The following is a 21,528-nucleotide window of genomic DNA, read 5'->3' on the forward strand; positions in this document are numbered from 1 at the left end:
GTCCATAGAGTTACCATACTATTACATCGTATAAGCCAGCTGTTTTGGGTGTATCCTGGAAACAACTTTAGAAAAAGAGCAGTAGACGGATAAAACATGATCTTATATATTAACTTGTTCTCAAATTACGTTCGTTAATTTTATATAACTAATACTGTAGTGTTTTGTGCAAATTTTGTATTAATTGAAAGCTCTTACACTTTGGTTGGATGTGCCTTTTATGGATTTGAAATACCTAAAACTAATCTTTGAACTTTTGTATAGATGAAGAAAAAATGTTTGCGAGTAGAATTGTATAAGGTAGGTTTATTCCATTTATGCAATATTGTTACATATACAAACAATAAACAACAGGAACGTTTTTTGGATTCTATTCGCTCATGATTTGAATGTATTGGGGCAAGGGCAAGGTCACATTAGAATCCCAGGCCGCGCTGCTCGTGTTTTAACGTCACAGTAAGGACGGGCATTGGCCGTCTGGATACACGGTGATACTTGTCAATATCAGTATAACCGGTGAAGGTAGTCATCCTATCTCATGGGTAACCCTTTACTACAAATATTTAATTCATTTGGAATTATTAGGTAAATGAAATAAGCAATTCAAAAGTTATTCTTATATAAAAGTTATTATTTATTGGCTTAACTTGTCAATCTATCTTTTTGTACGTTTGCCATGCTCCTTTTCTACAATCTTTTCCTTGCTTCTTTGCTATAGTTGTTAGAATATTAGTAAAGATATTTATGCACTTTCTTACATACACCAAAGATCTAACACGTTTTACTTGGAAAAATGTATGAGTCGCTAAGGTGATCTAACATTACATTGCTCAAAACTTTCCTCTGTTATAGAAATATATTTTCATACTTGTCGTTTACAACACGTTTAAAGAGTTTAACACAATTAATTAAAATATTTACACTTGTGTTACATAACAGCTGTTGTTACATTTGTTTACGTTTAAATTTTATCAATAATACGTAAACAGTGCTTGATCGGTAGTGTAATGCAGATAGAAAATAAATCATTAATATATAACTTTTACTCTAGATTGCGCCAGTGACGAATTAAAATAATCTAATGCATTAAATACTGTTATAAAACTAACCTTAATGAACAAAGTTATGAATTTTTTCACATAAGTTACTTTAAACTGGTGGGCTTCCTTGACATTGTGATATTACATTTTAACAATGGTTTATGGAAAAACAGAGAAATGAATACTAACATGCCTCAACGATTCATTCTTTCCCTGGCTACAGTCCAGAAAACAAGTGTAACACAAAACTTTAATAACGATTATTTTGGAATGTTGCATAACCAAGGATTCCCCCCTTATATCGAAAGTACATAAGAAGTAGGTAGGCATTCCCCCTAGGTCGTAATAGGCTTTTCAGTCCTACTTATGTGTGTATTTTCTTCATCAAGACAAGGCAAACTCAACTATATCAACACGAATTATTTAATAAGTTCTTAACCATAACTATTATAGCCTTTACACTGTGAAATGTTGCAGATTAGTGTCCAGGGTGAGTTTCCCATTCGTTTCCTTCTTTTGACAGTTTCCTTCCCTTGAATTGGCATGCTGTCCCATGATTCTAACCACTCAAAAAACTAAATTAAATATAACAAGCTTTCATCAGTCAACGTTTGCAGTGGATTACAAAAGTTATCATTAAACCTCACCCCTTTGTAGGGGATCTCTAATCCGCGGCCTGCTCTTTAAAACGGTAAAGCCTCATTGACTGCAATACGTAGCTGTACAGTATTGACTTTGCGGTCCTTTGTGGTACGAGATCCAAATCGATATTTCGGCGGAAATTGCCTGCCTACAAGCTGCAGCTATAATAACGGTTTGACGAGGTTGGTGAGGGAGGGAAGCCTAGTGTTTTCTGAAATTTACTTCTTCGGTGTCTCTCTTGCCTCATTCAAAAACAAGTTTGTGAATTTTTATTGAAGTGAGATTCAATCCCTATGGCCTCTAGTTTATAGTGTAGTGTCAATGTTTGACCTGTATTATTTCTTTGGAAACATCTTTCTCCAAGATGCTTGAAAGAATTGTTCTTAGCAGGCCGTAAACCCATCTCCATCTGAACTGTGTTGATCTCAAATGCCAACATGGATTCGTTCCTGGTCAATCGACCATCACGGCCTTGAACTAGGTGATAGAAAACTTGATCAACAGTCTAAACGCTGGTTGCACCTTATTAAGCATGTTCTTTGACCTGAGCAAAGTGTTTGATTGCCTCAACCACAGACTGTTACTGAATAAACTGAGATGCCTTGCTATAAGAGGGACAGCACTAACGTGGTTTCAGAGTATTTTAAATGATCGAATACAATGGGTTAAACTGATGGAAACTGTGACAGGCTTCTTAAAGACAGCCATGTCCAAGCCATAGAAGATAAAGACTATAACCTGGAGGACTACATGGAGCCACATGTAGCCAGATGACCTTCACTTCAGGTATAATGGAATATATAAGTTGCATAAGATAATGTTGGTAAAAGGTGAGATTTAGGATGACAAGCGGATATCATTGAAGAATGAGTGATTCAAGAATAGCCTTCCTGAAATATTGTAAATGTATTAGTTATTTCTGTATTCACTTTTAATGTACAAAATAAATTATAGTATATAATTATTTTTGGATATCATCCTATAATTAACAACTGTTTTAGGACATATTTTTATCATTTGTTGATTCATGTATAATGTATATAACACTAATACTATATTGAAATATAAAGTGTTAAAACTATTTACTTTTGAATGGTATTGTAATAAACTGTACAGAGAAAAATAAATGAGCCTTTTAAGAATATTTTCATCTAAGGGCAAACTTAAAAATAATCAGATTGTTAACATCGGCTGTTATCTAGTTAACTTGTTTTTATAAAAGGAATTTCCTGACTTACTGACTGATTCACCAATCATAGCAAAACCCATAAAACATAGAGACCTGAAATTTGATACATAGTTTTTATCGTGTGCTTTACATGCGCATTAATGAAGGATGTTTCTCTCCTACAGCAGAGCTCATCTACATACAAATTCTCAGGTGTGTGTGTGTGTGTGTGTGTGTGTGTGTGTGTGTGTGTCAAACCCACACATACTGATTGGTTGATCGGGGAAACAAGGCAACCTCAACTGTTACACCAGAAATACATTAGTTCAGAGACAAATTAAATGTCCTTGAGCTTTCACTTTTTGCCCTTTTTGCTCAAAACAACAGTGTAAACTCAGTTTTGGCACTGGAACTATAATTCTTTATACATAAGAGCTCATACACGCATAAGACTAAAATAAGAGCCAATGGTTGCTCCGTTTACACATAAAGATGTTAACCACAAACACTGACATACGTACCTAAAATATGCCTTCGTTAATATACGTCCGTTTCTAATCTATATAGAACCCTATTATTTATTACATCATTAGTGGGTTCGCTGAGAAATTAATGAATTTTAATTTACGATTCCTCTACACTGCCTCAAAATAGTTCAATTGTTACTGAAATTGTTGGAGGTACTGAATGAAATATCGTGCAATGTTAGATAAGAATTAGAATTATTTCACACGTACTTATAACTGTTTCACTCCCTGTCTTCAGGGTCTCAAAACACTGTTTATTTAATCTAAAATGGGTTAGGAGATTATAGTATTTTTCAATGACTACCGCTTATCTCAGGACTGCTTTGAATTTAAAAAGTATATGGACTTCCTGTTTTCAACAGGAAATTGCATATGAAGCCGCGGGCAACTGTGGAAACAACAATTAAAACATATATTATGTTTATGGTACATTGATTTCTTTCCTCTTTTTATTTGTCTTTCATCTCAGTCACAAATAATTCACATTAAACATCAAACATGGTAAATACTACGTTAATTTAACATTAAACTAATACTAAGTTGCCTTCATAAACAACTTAAGACTTATCCCGTCTTTATTCCTTCGGTCTTCGATTTGGTTTGGTTCACCAAACCAACTTAATGTAATTAACTATTACATAATATTGTTGACGCTATTTTGCAGTGTTCTACTGTCTGACAATAAAGAATTTCTGATTTCTGGTTCGCTTGGTCATTTCGTCGAGCCGCTCGTTCGTAGCCTTAGCGCTTCAGCGTTCCACAACAATCATTATAAAATAATGTGATGAAAACTAATATGAAGTATCCCGTCAATAGGATAACAATAATAAAGTTCAAAGCCTAAATGGAGTGTGGATTTAGCTTTGTCAATTATTTTATTACGTAATTTTGTTAAAGCTTCATACCTACGTTTGTTATCAAATACGATTTGAAAACAAACTTTCCATTATACAATGCAATGAATTTTTTTGAACATATCAAAAGTGGGGAAGTTTATTTTTTTCTAAAGTACCTAGGAGTTTTATTTTTATCCCCAAAATTCGGTAATCTTCAAGGAAGTCCGGAGAAATAACTACTATAAGAAAAAGTCCACGGAACGTCTGTCTTGCCAGAGATGCTAACTGTCAAAGTTGTGAAATAATTGTTTTTTTTATATGTTTGTTTATCACTATAAAACCATGTAAACATACTAAACATTCAGCTATGAAGAACAATTGTAGGGAATTTGAATTGCTGACAGCTGCTTGGAAATGAGTTATTATCTAAGGTTGTAGTTAAAGTAAAAAATGATTTCTTTATAGACACTGGTAGCTCGGAAACCTTTATTAATACTATTTTAATTAACAAAACAAATGTATACTTTATATAGGATTTATGTAATAGGAAATCCTTGTTCCTAAATCCTCCTTATCACAAGTCTCTCGTGGTTTGTACGATCTGCAGAATTTTTTCTTGAAATTGTACATCAAGCAGCACGCGAGTTTTATTTTAGCATTATTGTATGGTTTTAAAAGCTTAGGTCTTCTGAGTAACCAAAACAGAACACATAAATTACCAAACACATTCTTGGAAAATATAAAATGTCCCCTGCTTAATTTAAATAATGTGTACATCTATTTTCAAAAGTAGAAAGAGAGAAGGTCACAATAATTGAATAAATAATAAAATCCTTTTTCCTGAAATGTATTGTTGGTATTGCTGTAAAGAATTAACATGTATCATAGATAAAAATAATAAAACCTTACGTGGAGTTCAGCTTTGTTTTTATATATACTTTGTCTGTTGGCACTAGCGTTTGGCGCTAAAGATTGTTTCATTGAACAAACCAACCAATGGCAATAAGGCATGGCTTCTTATTACATATTACTCCGCAAACTAATGATTTTAGTTAAAATTTAGTTAAACGTTTCTTGTTCATAATTGTTTTATTGAGCTGGAAATTTACCATAATGTTTGAGTTAATTGTTTATACTTATCATAATTGAATTAATATCCCCCGAATCTTCAATAGTTTGTGGTATTTTATCGAACTATTTTATTAGCTTTTACGCTGGCAGTTACCCGTTACCGTTAGAAAAGTAGCTTAGCTTTGATTTTGATTTAGTTTGAAACTGGAAGATGCGGTAGTTTGTTTGTTATGTGTAGTTTGACTTCGCGTTTTCATTCGACATTTCATTTATTTAAACCGTGATTGATTTTATAGTTACGTTTATTGTTATTTGAGCTTATTGAATTCGTCCAAAATAGGCGTACAAGGTAAATACATCTAAATAACTATCCTAGGTTAGTATGTCAGTCTTGGTGACATCTCAAATGTATCTGAAAATCTAGGACTAGATTTACTTTATCGGTTTTACGGATTCTTTCAAATTTTAGTGCAATAGTTATAATAATAAATATATGTAAATTGTATTTTTAACTTTAAACTAATCTTAAATTAGTTAATTTACTCTATAGCCTACTCCTACTTATATGAAGAAGAAATAACCCAAACTCTTAAACACTTTTGTTTTCTTGCTGTTGGGGATTCAGGAGTTCAGAACTAGGTCCCAATTGGTTTCTTGAGAGCTGCTGCATACAGGGTAGGCTAGTGTTTGGGTGATTTGTTGCAGGTGGGATAGCGACATATGGCAATGTTATTCAATATAGTGGGTTAACTGCACAGTACAGATTTCATAGTTAGATGCCTTGTCACTGTCATTACATCACATGCAGAATAGTGGGAGACTTAAATAACACTCGTAATTCTTTTGTTATTATCGAAATATTCTATATATTACCCTACTTTTGATATTATATAATAATCGTACATAACAAGAATAACACATTACAGTAACAAAAGGAATTTAACAATGGCATTACAAATAACAAAACCAACTTTAACTTTGACCTACCTACTGGAGATATTTAGGTATACCTAAATGTCAAGTTAACGGCTGGAACAGCAAATTACAAGTTTTGTGTTATTGCTATTGTCCTCAACAAAACAATTTAGGTTTTCAATGGGTAGAAATGACATATAATGAACTTATAGAGCGTTGAAAGTGGATTTATTTTTCTCGATCGGAGTAAGTTAATATTTCATTGTTCCATGGGTGTCATGTAGTGTCATGGGTGTCATAACAAAAGAATTACGAGTGTTATTTAAGTCTCCCACTATTCTGCATGTGATGTAATGACAGTGACAAGGCATCTAACTATGAAAACTGTACTGTGCAGTTAACCCACTATATTGAATAACATTGCCATATGTCGCTATCCCACCTGCAACAAATCACCCAAACACTAGCCTACCCTGTATGCAGCAGCTCTCAAGAAACCAATTGGGACCTAGTTCTGAACTCCTGAATCCCCAACAGCAAGAAAACAAAACAGTGTTTAAGAGTTTGGGTTATTTCTTCTTCATATAAGTAGGAGTAGGCTATAGAGTAAATTAACTAATTTAAGATTAGTTTAAAGTTAAAAATAAAATTTACATATATTTATTATTATAACTATTGCACTAAAATTTGAAAGAATCCGTAAAACCGATAAAGTAAATCCAGAGCGCTCAGACAATAGATACGCTATCAGTCCCAGCCGCAGATAATATTTACGACACTCCAGTTCACTATGATTGGTCGAACTAGTGGATGGTTGATCCACGATTGTCACGCACTCACTCGATCCAACCTACAGTACACGTTATCCCTGACTTTTGCCCCAGAGCGCTCAGACAATAGATACGCTATCAATCCCAGTCGCAGATAATATTTACGACACACCAGTTCACTATGATTGGTCGAACTAGTGGATGGTTGATCCACGATTGTCACGCACTCACTCGATCCAACCTACAGTACACGTTATCTCTGACTTTTGCCCCAGAGCGCTCAGACAATAGATACGCTATCAGTCCCACCCGCAGATAATATTTAGAGATGTCCAGACACAGCACACAAACAGAACATTAAAACATTAAGAACTTAACTATTTATGTATATACCCTCTAAAATCATGTTATTTGTCATTTGCACCCCCTAAAGCCATATATTTTTTGTTTAGGAGGATGAGCAGAATACGTTGATAACGTCAAATTCGTGATTTGCCAGGTCGGCCTTTAACTTATAATTTCCGGTATTTCATATCGTAAATTTAAAACTGTGTAGGCCTAAAGGCATATTTTTTTGGAATAGTATTTGACAATTTAGTTGACATGCTCGTACGTAGCATTTCTCTGTGCTAGCAGTCTCATCCCTCACCGTTAGTGACCAGATTGTTCAGGATTCATCTGAAGTTGTTGATTTAAAAGTTAAGTGTAGGACAGAGTTTATTTTCTCTAATCTCAACTTATAAAATACTAGCTTATTCATTAACTTTATTAGGAGGTCAACAACATTTTATAAATTGGGTTATTAGTTTTGAAATAAAAAATAGACTTGTCTAACCTAGGTCTATTGGAATAAAAATCTCCGAAAACAATTGTAAGATTAATATTTTTTTCCTATGAGGAAATATTTTCAAAAGTTTTGAGTTATTGTTTGTCAATTCTAGATTTAATTTACCACTTCTGCGTTTTAAGTATCATGACAAGTTGTATTTATATAAATATTAATATTTGGAAATCGTTTTTGTTCAAAAAAAGTTGAACATTTTCAAAATTAAATAGTTCTTAGGACAACCTTTTTAGTATATTTAGTTAGAACGAAATCATCTCAATCTCTAGTAGTCCAGTATTTGGAACTATCTTATGGGAGGAAAAATGAAAATCAACAGTTTTTGTTGCAGTTTTGCCTATATTACTATTTTACCAAAATTGTTAAGATTTTATTGCTACAGTCCAGGTTCAAGAAATTAGATATAAATTTATCAGAATCAATTCTACCTAAAAATCTATAACAATACATTATGTTTTTCTTATGTTTAGGAGTAGACCAATGCAAGGATACATTGTGGTGATTACCCGCAATGGGTCCTTGGGAGGAAGGTATCCTGTGACTTCTACTGAGTGTGTGTTTGGTCATAGCATCACCTGTGATGTTAGAGTGTTTGTGGCTAATGTTGCCAGGAAACACTGTGTGATCACTGCCGAGTCTGGGAAACCGGTATGTTATTTTAAATGAATCAATTTAATTGTTATAATTTGATTATTTACAAAACAAGATATGTATAAGACACATCAGACGTTATAGCATATGTTATATTTCTCATACTTTATCAAAACCATAAATGCAACAAAGTTTACCATGAGTGTTACTATCATTGATTCAAAGACTGTAATTATTGTATAAATAATTTAATAAATAAAATACAAGAATATGTTACAATCCAACAAATTAAACAAACAAGAAATAACATGAAACAGTAATCATCATAAAACAATTACAATATGTATTGTTATATTCTGACTAAAATAATTTAACTAGGCTAAAATAGATTAAAAATTAAAAGGTGATTTGATAGACTTTAAATAACTATTTTATATGTTTTGAGTGTGGGTCCCGCAATTTTAAGGAATATTAAAACACTTAAAGATTGTAGATCACATAATTTTATGGAATTTATGTTTTTGATTGTAGTATATTACTTAATACTGTAATGCTAATTTTGTGGATTATACATACTCTGGTGAAGCTACGTCAGGTCTAGCAAGCCGGTAGTGGATAAAACTTGCTTTCAAAAATAAGAACAGCCTCGGAAAGGATGGAAATTTACGGCAACGACCCGGCAATTGTTTAAGGTTAAGATTTGGTACATAAAATGTTGTGACGCTTAGGAACAAGTTAGAAGAGGTAGTAGAGATGATGAAGAGAAGAAGAATATAAACATAATGGGAATCAGTGAAAACAAAGTGGAAAGGTAGTGGAAGTAAGAGAAGTGGGACAGGGATACAGGATTTGGTGGTCTGGAGGAGAAATTGGAAGAAGAAATGGAGTAGCTTATAGTCATGGACAAAAAGATGACAAGCAGAGTGATGAAAGTGGATGTGGTAAGTGAAAGAATTATTAAGGTTACGGTCAGAATGGAGGGGGAGATAATGGACATAATACAGGTATACGCACCACAAACAGGATGCACGGACGATGAAGAGAGAGAGTTTGAAGAGGATCTGGAAGGACAAGTAAAAGAAGAGAGAACAATAATAATTGGGGATTTTAACGCACAAGTGGGTAAGTTTAGACAAGGATATGAAGAGGTAATGGGATGTTATGGAGTAGGAACAAGGAATTTAGAAGGAGAAAATTTACTGGATTTTTGTTTAAGGAATGATATAGTGATAGGGAACACCTGGAACAAGAAAAGGGATAGCCACAAATACACAAGATACAATTGGAATGGTGAACAGCCAAGTTTAATAGATTATATATTAGTGAGGAAATGCCTGCAGCCATACATGGCAGATGTAAAAAGTTATACCCAGTGAAAGTATGGGAGGAGATCACAGGCTGGTGGTAGCTGATTTTCAAAGAATGAGGTTTGGAAAGGATACATGCAAAAGACTAACAAAAATCAAGACATGGAAGTTAAAAGATACGAAAGTTAGAGAGGAGTTTGTAAATAATATTAGAGGAACGATACCCAAGGGGGAGGTCAAAACAGGAGAGGAGGAATGGACAAATTTCAAGAATGCTATAGTCAAAGCTGCAAGAAGAAAAATGTGGACGAACTTCAGGTAAAAGAAGGGATAAAGAGACCCCTTGGTGGAATGAAAGAATTGCTGAAGCAGTTAAAAACAAAAATAGAGCTTGGCGAGAATGGTTTAAGGATAGGTCAAACGAAAAGAGGGATAAATGGAAGAGACTTGCAAGGGCATCAGCAAAGATGATGAAGGAGGCAAAGGAGAGGACATGGAAGGATTTTGAAGAAAAACTGAAATCAAACTTCAAAGGAAATAAGAAGATTTTTTTATGGGGTGATAAGGAACAAGACGAAACCTAAGAAATGTTGACTAAGGTGGTGGATGTTTCAGGGGAAATCAAATGGGAGGAGAAAGAGGTTTTGAAGACGTGGAAAGAGTATTTTAAGGAACTACTGGAAGGAACAGAAAATGAAGAGGAAAGAAGAGATATGACAGAGGAGACAGAAGATGAAGAGGATTTTAGTATGTGCGAATTGGAAAAAGCGGTTAAAGAGATGAAAGAGGGGAAATCTGCGGAATAGACGAGCTGACGGCTGAGATGATAAAGGCGGCGGGCCATTGGGGAATTCAATGGTTGTACAGAGTGATGAGAGTGATTTGGAAGGAAAAGAAGATACCAGAAGACTGGAAAAATGGGAATAATAGTGCCGATTTTTAAGAAAGGCAATAAGCAAAAATGCGAGAATTACAGGGGAATAACTTTGTTGTGCCATACATAAAAAATTTATGAAAAAATATTGTTGCAGAAAATTAGACCAGTACTGGAAGAAACAGGAAGAGAGGAGCAATGTGGTTTTAGGAAAGGTAGGTCAACGGTGGATGCTATTTTTGTGATGAGACAAGTGTTTAGAAAAGAGGTGGGAATACGGAAAAGATACAATGGTAGCGTTTATAGACCTACAGAAGGCATATGATAAGGTACTGAGAGAAAGGATATGGGAGAGTATGAGAAAGAGAGGATTGCATGAGGGAATATAGTAGTAAGAATAAAGAACCTGTACGGCATATGTAAAAACAGGGTGAGAATTGAAGAAAAATATACAGAGAAACTTTTAAAACAGAGAGAGGAGTAAGGCAGGGAAGCATATTGTCACCTTTCCTTTTCAATATTATAATGGATGAAATTATTCTAGAAGTACAAGGAAACAGAGGAGCAGAAGAACTTAAGACAATAGCATATGCGGATGACATAATGATATGGGAAAATAGGGTAGAAGAGTTAGAACGAGAGTTAAACAAATGGGCAAAAGTGGCGAAGAAATATGGTTTTAGAGATGAACATACAAAAATGTAAAGTAATGAAAGTAGAGAGAAGGGATGGAAATAACAAAGACGTGTTAGTTGAAGGAAAAAGACTTGAAAAGGTGAAGGAAATTCTGTTATTTAGGAAGTATCATAACAGATAGGGGCACAATAAGAGAAGAGATAGGAAACAGGAATATGGAAGAGTGGAAAGTTTTTCAATATGGTGAAGAAGATTGTGTGGAGTTGGAACATTGGGAAAGAATCAAAAGTATTGATGTATAAATCTTATTTCCCAACCAATTTTATTATATGGAGCAGAGACGTGGACGTGGACTAAAAATGATTTAAGCAGATTGCAAGCTGCAGAAATGAGATTTTTTAAGAGGGATAGAGAAGACTACAAGAAGAGATAGAATAAGGAACGAAATAACCAGAGAAAGATTGAAAGGTAGTTTCACTGCAAGAGACAATGGAAGGAAGAAGAATACAGTGGATGGGGCATGTGAAGAGGATGGGAGATAATAGAATGCCTAGAATAGCACTGGAGAAGGAGGAAGGAGGAAGAAGACCAAGAGGAAGACGAGAGGAAGATGGGAGGACCAAGTGTGGAAAGACATAGAGAGAAGGGGACTACCGAAAATACAGGTGGATGAAGAGAGACCTGGAAGGATAGACTAAAGTGGGAGGAGGCTGTGTACGACGAACCCGTGAGAACGGAAAACGTCTGACGATGACGACGACGACGACGACGACATACTCTTTGATATCTATTGTATTATTATTAACAAAATTCTCCATTGGAAAGCATATGCTGCATTACATATAAACTTGTTTACAAAGCAATAGGTGGTGGCATGAATGGATGGTTTATTTTCGAACATCAAGGCTGCTCAAGTTGACGTCATGAATTGACAAAAAAAGTCAAACTTCAATAAAATTGTAGTTATATTTCATTATACTGGTTTTGTGTGTAAATACACATTAAACAAATTGATGGTTTTCTTTATTTTATAACATCTTAGGTAGTTCATTTATATATAAATGAATGTTTATATATATACTAGCAGTTACCCACGGCTTCGCACACATTTTCCTGTTAAAAACTCAGACAATATACTCATGTATTCTGTATGTATGATATAATAAACACTCCTGAGATAATCGATAGTCACTCAATGCTATTCCAATCTTCTGATCCATTTTAGATTTAAGTTTAAAGAACAGTGTTTTGGGGTCCTGAAGTCGTAAAGTGAAACAGTTTTTATAAGATTCGTATTCCCTCCAACATTCCATGATAATTTATTGAAGTGCTCCGACGATTTCAGTAACAATAAGAGTTAGCCTTCTTATCCCAATGACGAAAGTGTAACGTCCAACTAAAAAGTTGCTGTACAGTCAATATGAGTCTGTTCTGGTTGTTTAAATTCACCCCCGGTCTAATCTATTTACAGTTCCACAATTGATTTATGCTGTTGCACTAACCAAAACAATGGTCTCATATTTTGGTTTCAGAATTCAACTTAGATTAAATTTTGGTGATTAAGTGATTTTGATATTTTTACCGATCAATAAATATGTATAAGGGGTATATGCTTCTAGCATAAGGGCAAGAGTGTGTTATCCCCATTTGCTTTTCAAGAACTACAGTAAAAATGCCAGACACAATGTTAAAGGAGCTAACCAGATTAGATTACTTTATTTGCAAACATTCACAGCTTTATTTAATGAGGTAGTTTTTATAACAGCTAATAACATGTCCATGGCATTAGATGGATTATTGATCATTGGCGCAATCAAAATTTAAAATTAGATAATAACTTCGTCTCTGCAATCTGCATTACACTACTGATCAAGCAGTTTACAGTAATTTAATAGTTACTAAAATTTCAATGTAAACAAATGTTTCTGCCTCTTTGATGAACTTGAGCTGAAAGTATCAGTTCACTTTGTATTACATGTCGTAGCACAATCTGCCGGATCCAATATAAAACACTCTAACATCAACAACAATTTATAAATAAAAAATTAATAAAATAAACTATTTAAATCTGACCAAATCATGAATCTAAACCATTCTCGAATCCCCTTCAACACACACACAAGATTTCATCAAAATCGGTCCAGTCGTTTAGGATTTTTTTACAAAAATCAATATAAATCTTTTTTGTATAATTGTGTTGTAAGAATTAAAAACAGGAATATTAATTTCTGGTCATAATATAGAAGAAAAACTATTTACAAAGAGTTTAGCTATATATAATTAATCTTGATTCAATGACTCAGAATAGTGTGGTATAATGTGTTCTTCAGCATGTTAGCCACGTGCATCAGTTAAGTGCTGCCCATTGTGCCTCATAATTCATTTAGCTGATCTTATGGTTCAGGTTAGTATGGCTGTGTGTGTTCTTCAGGATATGAGTGATGTGTTGTTATGTTATGTATAACTTTCAAGGTTTTCTTGTCTACTGTGACACACAATTCTCTTTTGATATCCCTATATATAAAAATTATCAAATATAGAAAGATTGGGAGACTGTGGTGGCCAAATGACGTTAGCACTCTTTAACCCTTGGCATGCCGACATATCTTCCATAAAGACATCTGCTATATTTAGATTATTGGCTTTTAAAGTAATCATATTAATTGAAATTTGACTATTCAATAGTCAAATAGTTAGTTTATAAGCTATTAATGTTTTGTAACTGTTTGGTACAGTTGTTGGCTATTTAGTTTGATTTAACCTATTATGGTTTATATTCACCGGCTGTTCTGATATCAGTCTGAATCATTGTAACAATCACTGTGCTAATTTGGTGCATACTTTTCTTGTTTTAGAGAGAATATTTCGTGTCGTTATTAATGTTTAGATTACAAAATGTGTAAATGAGATAGAGATATATCAATATTAAGTGAAAATACTTGATGGAGAGGAGTGAATTTTGTGGGTGACAAATTTATTGAATTATTATATAATTAATAAATCAAACGTAGAATACTTTTGTTTTTGTGTGAAAACAAATATATTAGTAATGTAGTGGATGATACCTGATGAATATCCTTATTTCATTTTCACATTTTAATACTCAATGTATATGAATATGATGCATATTGCTCTATTCCTGCTTCATTCCAGCATCAAGGTCAACTTCTATGTGTGGCATGTTTGAGGGAAAAATAGACATACTTCCACATAGGATAAATGTAAATGAGTAATATGTCTATTGACTTATTTATAATGTAAATTTATAGACAAAAAATATATTGAAGAAAAAATTATAAATATGGAAAAGTTAGGCTAAATTATGTATAACCTTGAAACATGCTTCAAACTCACTTTAGCTCGTTTGGGAAATACTTATTAAAAATGGGATAGTGTGGAAAAGTTTAAAACTATGTGTTTCCTAAAAAATGTCTTACTGCTGCCATAGACAGTCAGGCTGTATGTGAGGTAATGCCATCTTATTGAAACCAGGTGTTCTGATTGGTGATTTTTAAAAAAACGTGAAATAGTTGCAGTAGAGTCATCTACATCTCGAAAGAACTACTGGTTAATTTCCCCATGAGTTAAGACTGCACACCATACTATAACTTAAGGAATGTATTTAGACACTGATGAAGTTCAGCAGAATTAATCTTTGTCTGCAACATACATTCTGGTTGTTCATAAATCCGTTAAGCTGTTGTTGGCTTCATCAGACATCTTTTTTTAAAATAAAATTATTAGTGTCCTCATACATTTTAGGACGTAACTGTTCACAAAGTATAAGCACAACTCGCCATACTTTGGTTTCAGTTCTTGAATGATCTGAAGCTTTTAAGGATGATAGCTAAGGTTATGGAGTACAATGACTGCAATGTTTTGCATTGAATAATGAGGATACCTCTCCACTACAGCCATACAGCATCAATGTTATCTGGGGTTTGAAAAGACAATGCACACTCAGTAGGCGTTTTCTTTAAAGCCTAACCAGTCATATCAAATCTTTGTTATGTTTTCAGAGTTTTTGATTATGTGTAAAGAGGAAACATGATCGCTGGGCAGAACCTCTTAATGGCGTTGAAACTCATTATGAAACTGTCACCGTGTTGATGTTTGTGTTATCAATGTTTCATGGTGATTGAATGTTTTGCACCGCTCCATTTCAACTAATGTTTATTACCACTCTGCAGAATAATGTCATCCCCACACACTTATTGCAGATCTATAACTTCAAATTTTCCTGTTTGTTTGTGCCACAATTTTTTTTTTACTAACAAATATGTTTTATTGATATCAACTATTGTAAATTGGCCAAGAAATTTCGATTAGCGAAATCGAATTAGCAAAATTGATATTTATAGGAATATCAATTTTAATGTATTAAAAATTAATTTGTATTATTTCATAACTTAATGTATTTTTGTTTGTGTTATCAATTTGTAAATTCTGATTATTTGCAGGCTTACATCCGCAACTTCTCACCCAGCAACACTACTCTAGTAAATGGTAACTCTATTGAAGCTAACCAATACGAGCTCAAACATGCTGACATCATAACTGTTGGAGACAGGCACTTCCGTTGGGAATATCCCATTTCTTCTAAACCCTTGAAGTAAATAATTGTATTTGATGTATTATAAGATTACAATAGGGTAATATAGAATGAGGAGCCACCTGGTTGAAAAAATCTAGAACTGTAACGTATATTTTCTGAGGGCTGACATTGGGACCCTTATTGCACATTGCACAAATGTTTTTCACTCAATTAATTATTTAAATTTTTATTCAATTATTTTAATTGTTGGGTTCACTGTAACTATTCGTAAAAAGCTTTAAAAGTTTCCTAAATTATGTTGGTCTGATGTGCTCATTGAGTACGAAAGGCCTCACAGAAATAAAAACCAATATTATTGGAGTGTTTGTTTTTAAATTAATAACGAATCCCAATAAGAAGACAGCTTCTAGAATGCATTGTTATAATCGTTTTGCAGTGGGTGGGTTTCAGTTTGAATAAATTGGTTTTATAATATGACCATTATTGTTTTTTATTTTTATTTTTTACAATATTGTAATAAAAGATGATGAAATTAAATTTGTAGCAATAAACGTTTAAAACATACCAATTATATTTTTTTTTTTCTATTTTTGTAAAATTGTATGAGGTTGTCTGCTTTGAACGGTTTGATCAAGCACCAAATGCAAGACGCAGCTTGCTCAAAATTAGAAAGTTGTCCACTGATAGATTACAGTTGACTGTAGCACTGTTGCACTTAAAGTTAATGCGTGGGAAATTAAAAAATTAACTGACTTATCAAACCGCCCTTGTATGTACTTAATTTCAAATTTGTATTTATACAAAAATTTCAATTTTGTTGTGCTAAACTCATAACAAAATAGTTTGAAAAATTATATTTGTAAATTTTTTTATAGAATATTAATAAACAGCAAACTTTTTTAGTAAAATTTCAGTGAGGAATAATTTAAGTAATCCATTGAGGACGGTTTGTGATTAGGTTGTATTGGTATCAGGTGCATATGCCACCTAATGTTTCAATAAGCCACTCAGTCACTTGAAGCTTTGTAAACTTGGATAGTGATGTTTGGAAATGAACATCTCCCAAGAGTTCTGATGCTTTTGGTAGCTATTAAGAACAGTAGATAGCCTTAAAGCAAATGGTGCAACAAGTGATTACTTGACAAGCAAATATTTTATAACTTGATAGTACAAGAATTAATTTATAATTTTATTAACTATCCACAAATTAACCCTAGAACTGTTAATCGACATAATTTTGTCGGTCAATGCCGCTTCTGTGGTGTTAACCGTCAAAATTTTGTCGGTCAAACATTCCCTCGTATAATTACTTTTTACAATATACTCCGGTAACGTATCGATATAATTCATGCACCATTGGATTCGGGAAGAAATATGCTAGGTAACAGATGAGTTTTATTCCTCTTTGTATTATGGTTATGACGTAGCAAGCTTGTCATTTTGAACGTAAAAGAAAACGACGCAGTTTGTTGTGACCGCCATATTGCCGCTGCCGTTCTGTATCACTTTCGTGCCGAGCTGTGGATATTTGTAAGTTTTAATAGTTTTACGTGTGTTTTAGTGTCGTATTTAATGTAGTGTGTTGTTTGATGTCGTAGTAGTGTAAACATATATATTTTAGAATAAATCAATTTCTATTTACTGAAATATGTTTGAGAAATTACCGGCTTTGTGTAGGCTATGGCAAAATGACTTGGCTAAAATTCATTTCACATAGTTTGTTATTGTTTTCACTTACTAAACGTTATTTATAGCACTCTTTTAGCTCTGAAGTAACTATTTATTTTTGTTAAATAGATAGTTTTCACAATAAAATATATATTTCCTGTAATTTCTTTGGTTATATATAATAACTGTTTGGGTTATTCTATATTTTTTCAATATATTTAGTTATATTTATAGTTTTCTAACTACATAATATTTCCTATTACTCATAAACCATAAATTTATAAATTTTGATATAGTACAAGCTTTAGAAACGATTTTATATTTTGCTGAATGAACATTTTTCGCAAAATTTAACTTTTTTTTTACTTTTCAAGAAATAATTTATGGTAATTATTTTATTAGTACTGTATATTCTATTTTATTCTAAGTAATAAAATATGCAATATAACATGTATTCATAGATAAATGTGTTAGCAAAACTTGTTTTACCAAAGTCTTACGTGTACACCCGATTTTCAGAATTTATACGCATCGCTGCTTTTTGTTCTATAGCCTTATGATGCTTTCATAAATGTGTATAATGTTTATGTTTTTCTGAAACTAGATAAAATTTGACACAGAATGGCTATCTCACTTATAAATATTTCTCACTATAACTTCATTTGCTAGGTATGGTCCCCCCAAATTTAAGAAATATTTTTCGTAAATTTTATATTTGATTAAAAAAGTGTTTATTAGAAAATTTTTTATGGTTAATTTTACAATATAGTGCAATTCTACGTTTAATTCTGAACACAAAAATATATACTCTTATTTATATTGCTTTTATTTTATATTTTTAATAATTTTTTTAAAAAAAACCTTGTGCGAAGCTCCAAAACAGCCCGACACTACAGGATGAAATGACCGCCAGTTCTAGGGTTAATGGCCAAAACAAATTTCTAAAATTTATTTTAGAGAAAGCTCGGAATCAAACTCACAGAACTGTAACTGTAATGATGTAATTCATAACAATAACAAATTTAGTGACTTGGGTCACGTTGAATACTGCACTATACAATCTTTGAATTATTTTAATAACAAAATATTTTGTTGCATTGGGCTACTTCTCTTTACATAGATCCATAAGCTATACATACACCATTCCACACATTAGGGCCTGGAGACACATTTGTGGGTGGTGCATGGTGAGATTTATTAGTATATCTTATAAAGACATCAGGTTATGGATACCTCAGTTTTAAAATTATATTTCAGATTAAAGAGTTTATATGTACCAGATTTACCTGACGTCTTTATTAATCCATACAATGACATGGAGTTTTGTAAAGATGTTAGGGCCTGGAGATATAAACTTGTGGATTGTTTATGATGAGATTTATTGGTATATCTTGTAAAGATCTCAGGTTATAAAGATATAGATACCCAAGTTTTAGGATGATTTGAGATTATAGGTATCAGATTCACCCAATGTCTGTATTAATCCACAAGATGACATGGATTTTCGTAAAGGTGTAAGGGCCTGGAGATACTAGTTTTTGGATGGATTGTGGATTAAGTCATGGATACCCAAGTTTTAGGAGATTTAAGACTACAGTATATTGGTTATCCAGGCACACTGATCTATGTGACCTTGTGTTACTCTTGTTATCTATCTGGGAATAGATAATAAATATCAGTAGCCCATTATTTTATAAATTCTGAAATCCTTATACTTCAGAGTTGAAATAAAAGTGTACGATTATCTTAGCTACTATTTCATATTGGGGTAATAATTTAATTAATTTACTTGATTAGAAAACACATTTTAACAAGGAAGATATAATTTACTCTTACTTCATCTTAGTCCTCTTCATTCATGTTCATCATCTTGTAAAAGAATACCCTGTTAAAACTTGATTTTTTAGATATGAATACAATTAACAATACATATATTGTGATGTTAGTATAATGTATAGTATTATTTAGTATCAATTGTCATTGTAAAAATAAAACTATGTTTAGTACGCCAAAGTCGGCGAAGAAAGGAAACAGTGAAGGCCAAATGAGTATGGTACAGATGCCCATGGCCGTCTACAAGAATCGCCACTCTTCTTTTGGTTCTGAAAACTCCAGAGTAAACAGGATGATTTCAATGGCATCTCAGGTAGATATTTTTGTAATAAATCTAATAGAAAATTATTTTTTAAGTTTATGTCAACAGATTTTTGATTAACTGTTAAACTTAAGAAAAGTTATAAATCATTTCTTACTTGCAATAAGAATCTCATTTTTGTAATCAATCATAGTTTTATTCTTCATGTCTTGTTTAATTTGAACCATTTGGTTTTTTTTTTCAAAGTTAAACATTTGTCTCAACAAACTAGTTCTAGCTTAACAATGCCATTTTTATTCTTTTGTAAGTAATTGTAATGATTGCTTAATTTAAAATACTAGTATTTAACTATTTTGTGTTATCTATACATGTAATTGAGGTGGATGTCAAGCTAGATAATAAAAAATTGAGTTTATATGAGGTGCACAGAAGAAACTTACTTGCATGAAGCCTTAAGTATTTGATTTTTGTTTCATACCTAGTTCATGAAACAATGGTTTTTTTTATAATACATTAAATGGAAGTTAACTGAGTCATTCTGCACACTCTTGAGAGCATGCATATAAGAGGTAATGCTTATCAGTATTAGTCTGTAAGTGTCTTGTAATATAATAATTTTTTTTTAACCTATTGTGGATCGATATCAAAATATTTCATCCAGTGGCTGGGACATGGCACGATGACGAGTTTAGGTTGTAAAAACATATTGAAACTTACTTTCTTACGTTCTAATAATTGTGTTATCATCGTTATTAGTCTTAACTGAGTGTTTTAACACTTAAAATGCCAAGCACTTTTGAGGGGATCAGTGCAAGCATTTGACAGGTCACCTCTCTCAGTGTCGAGCACTTTTGATGTTTATATAGTGTTCAGCCAAATAATTCACACACTTTTGAAAAATGAACATAATGAGATGATTTTTGTTCATTAATTAAGAGGGAAGTAAGTTATAAGTTTTAATACTTATTTGAATGATAAAACATGTTAAAATAATAAAAGCAAACATTAATTTTTTAATACAAAAATTGTAATTTTATTACGTAATCTATTTGTATGCATCTTTTTGATTATTCATTATGTACATAGGAATGAACATAACAAATTTCAAAATATTAAGTATCTGTATAACTGAGTTTTGATTTTTTGTGTTTGGTATTTTATAGTGTTCCACAAAATAATTCTTTTAACTTTTTCAAGAATAAACATAATGGGATTAATTTTGTTTTATTGTGTTAGGGGAAAAGTAGGATCTGATTTAAAATATTAAATGAAAATTGGATGTTAAATTCATTGAGATTTAAAAATTTAAAAAATACACAAAGAAATTTAAATTGGCTTGTATGTGTTGATAAAGAAAAATTGTTATTTATTGATCTTAATACATTTATATACAACTTTTTGTATTGTTTCCTGTATAAGTAGGAACAGGTATAACATACCAAGTTTCAAAAGTGAGTATCTATAATATTAAATATGAGTTTTCTTATATATTGGTTCAAAATATTGAAAATCTGTACTTGCATATAAGTTGTGTCTCATATTTGGCAAATAGCTTTTACCAGCTGTAACAAATTAAACCAAGATAGATAATCTATGTGTATTTGTTTTATTATGTATAAAATGAGACTAAGTACAATGGGTCATTCCATGTCAAATCACCCAGTAAATAATTAATTTGACACCCACCTCTTTAGATTTTGATGAAACTTGGCACAATTGTTGCATTTGCTATCCTATTGATAAATACCAAAATTTTATTTCTCTATCTCTTGTAGTTTATTTTTAGCATTGATGCCATATGTCAATATTTAGTAAAAGAATAATAAATATTAGAAAAGCCGATCCAGTCGATCCTCAGCACTTTTCGGAAAAACTCACGGGCCGATCTCATTGGCTATCAGTACTTTTTGGAATACCCGCTGATCTCATTGGCTCAAGGCAATCAAAGAGTTAAACAACAGTCTTTGTCTAATTTTGTTGAATATTCAT

At 32.4% G+C, this 21,528-nt stretch overlaps 1 protein-coding gene across 3 annotated transcripts in view; it reads left to right on the forward strand.

Annotated features, from left to right (window-relative positions):
* The first annotated feature begins 5,429 nt into the window (after window positions 1-5,429).
* The window catches only part of LOC124359131 (serine/arginine repetitive matrix protein 2-like), a 54,846-nt gene continuing 38,747 nt past the window's right edge, over window positions 5,430-21,528 (forward strand). For all 3 annotated transcript variants that reach the window (XM_046811612.1, XM_046811611.1, XM_046811613.1), the window contains exons 1-4: window positions 5,430-5,633; window positions 8,284-8,461; window positions 15,682-15,833; window positions 19,449-19,590. In XM_046811612.1, the coding sequence (XP_046667568.1) occupies window positions 8,294-8,461; window positions 15,682-15,833; window positions 19,449-19,590 (462 nt within the window). In that variant the 5' untranslated portion in view covers window positions 5,430-5,633; window positions 8,284-8,293. The remainder of the gene's footprint in view (window positions 5,634-8,283; window positions 8,462-15,681; window positions 15,834-19,448; window positions 19,591-21,528) is intronic.

The sequence above is a fragment of the Homalodisca vitripennis genome, chromosome 4 (genome assembly GCF_021130785.1).
Source record: "Homalodisca vitripennis isolate AUS2020 chromosome 4, UT_GWSS_2.1, whole genome shotgun sequence".
Classification (NCBI taxonomy): Eukaryota; Metazoa; Arthropoda; class Insecta; order Hemiptera; family Cicadellidae; genus Homalodisca; species Homalodisca vitripennis.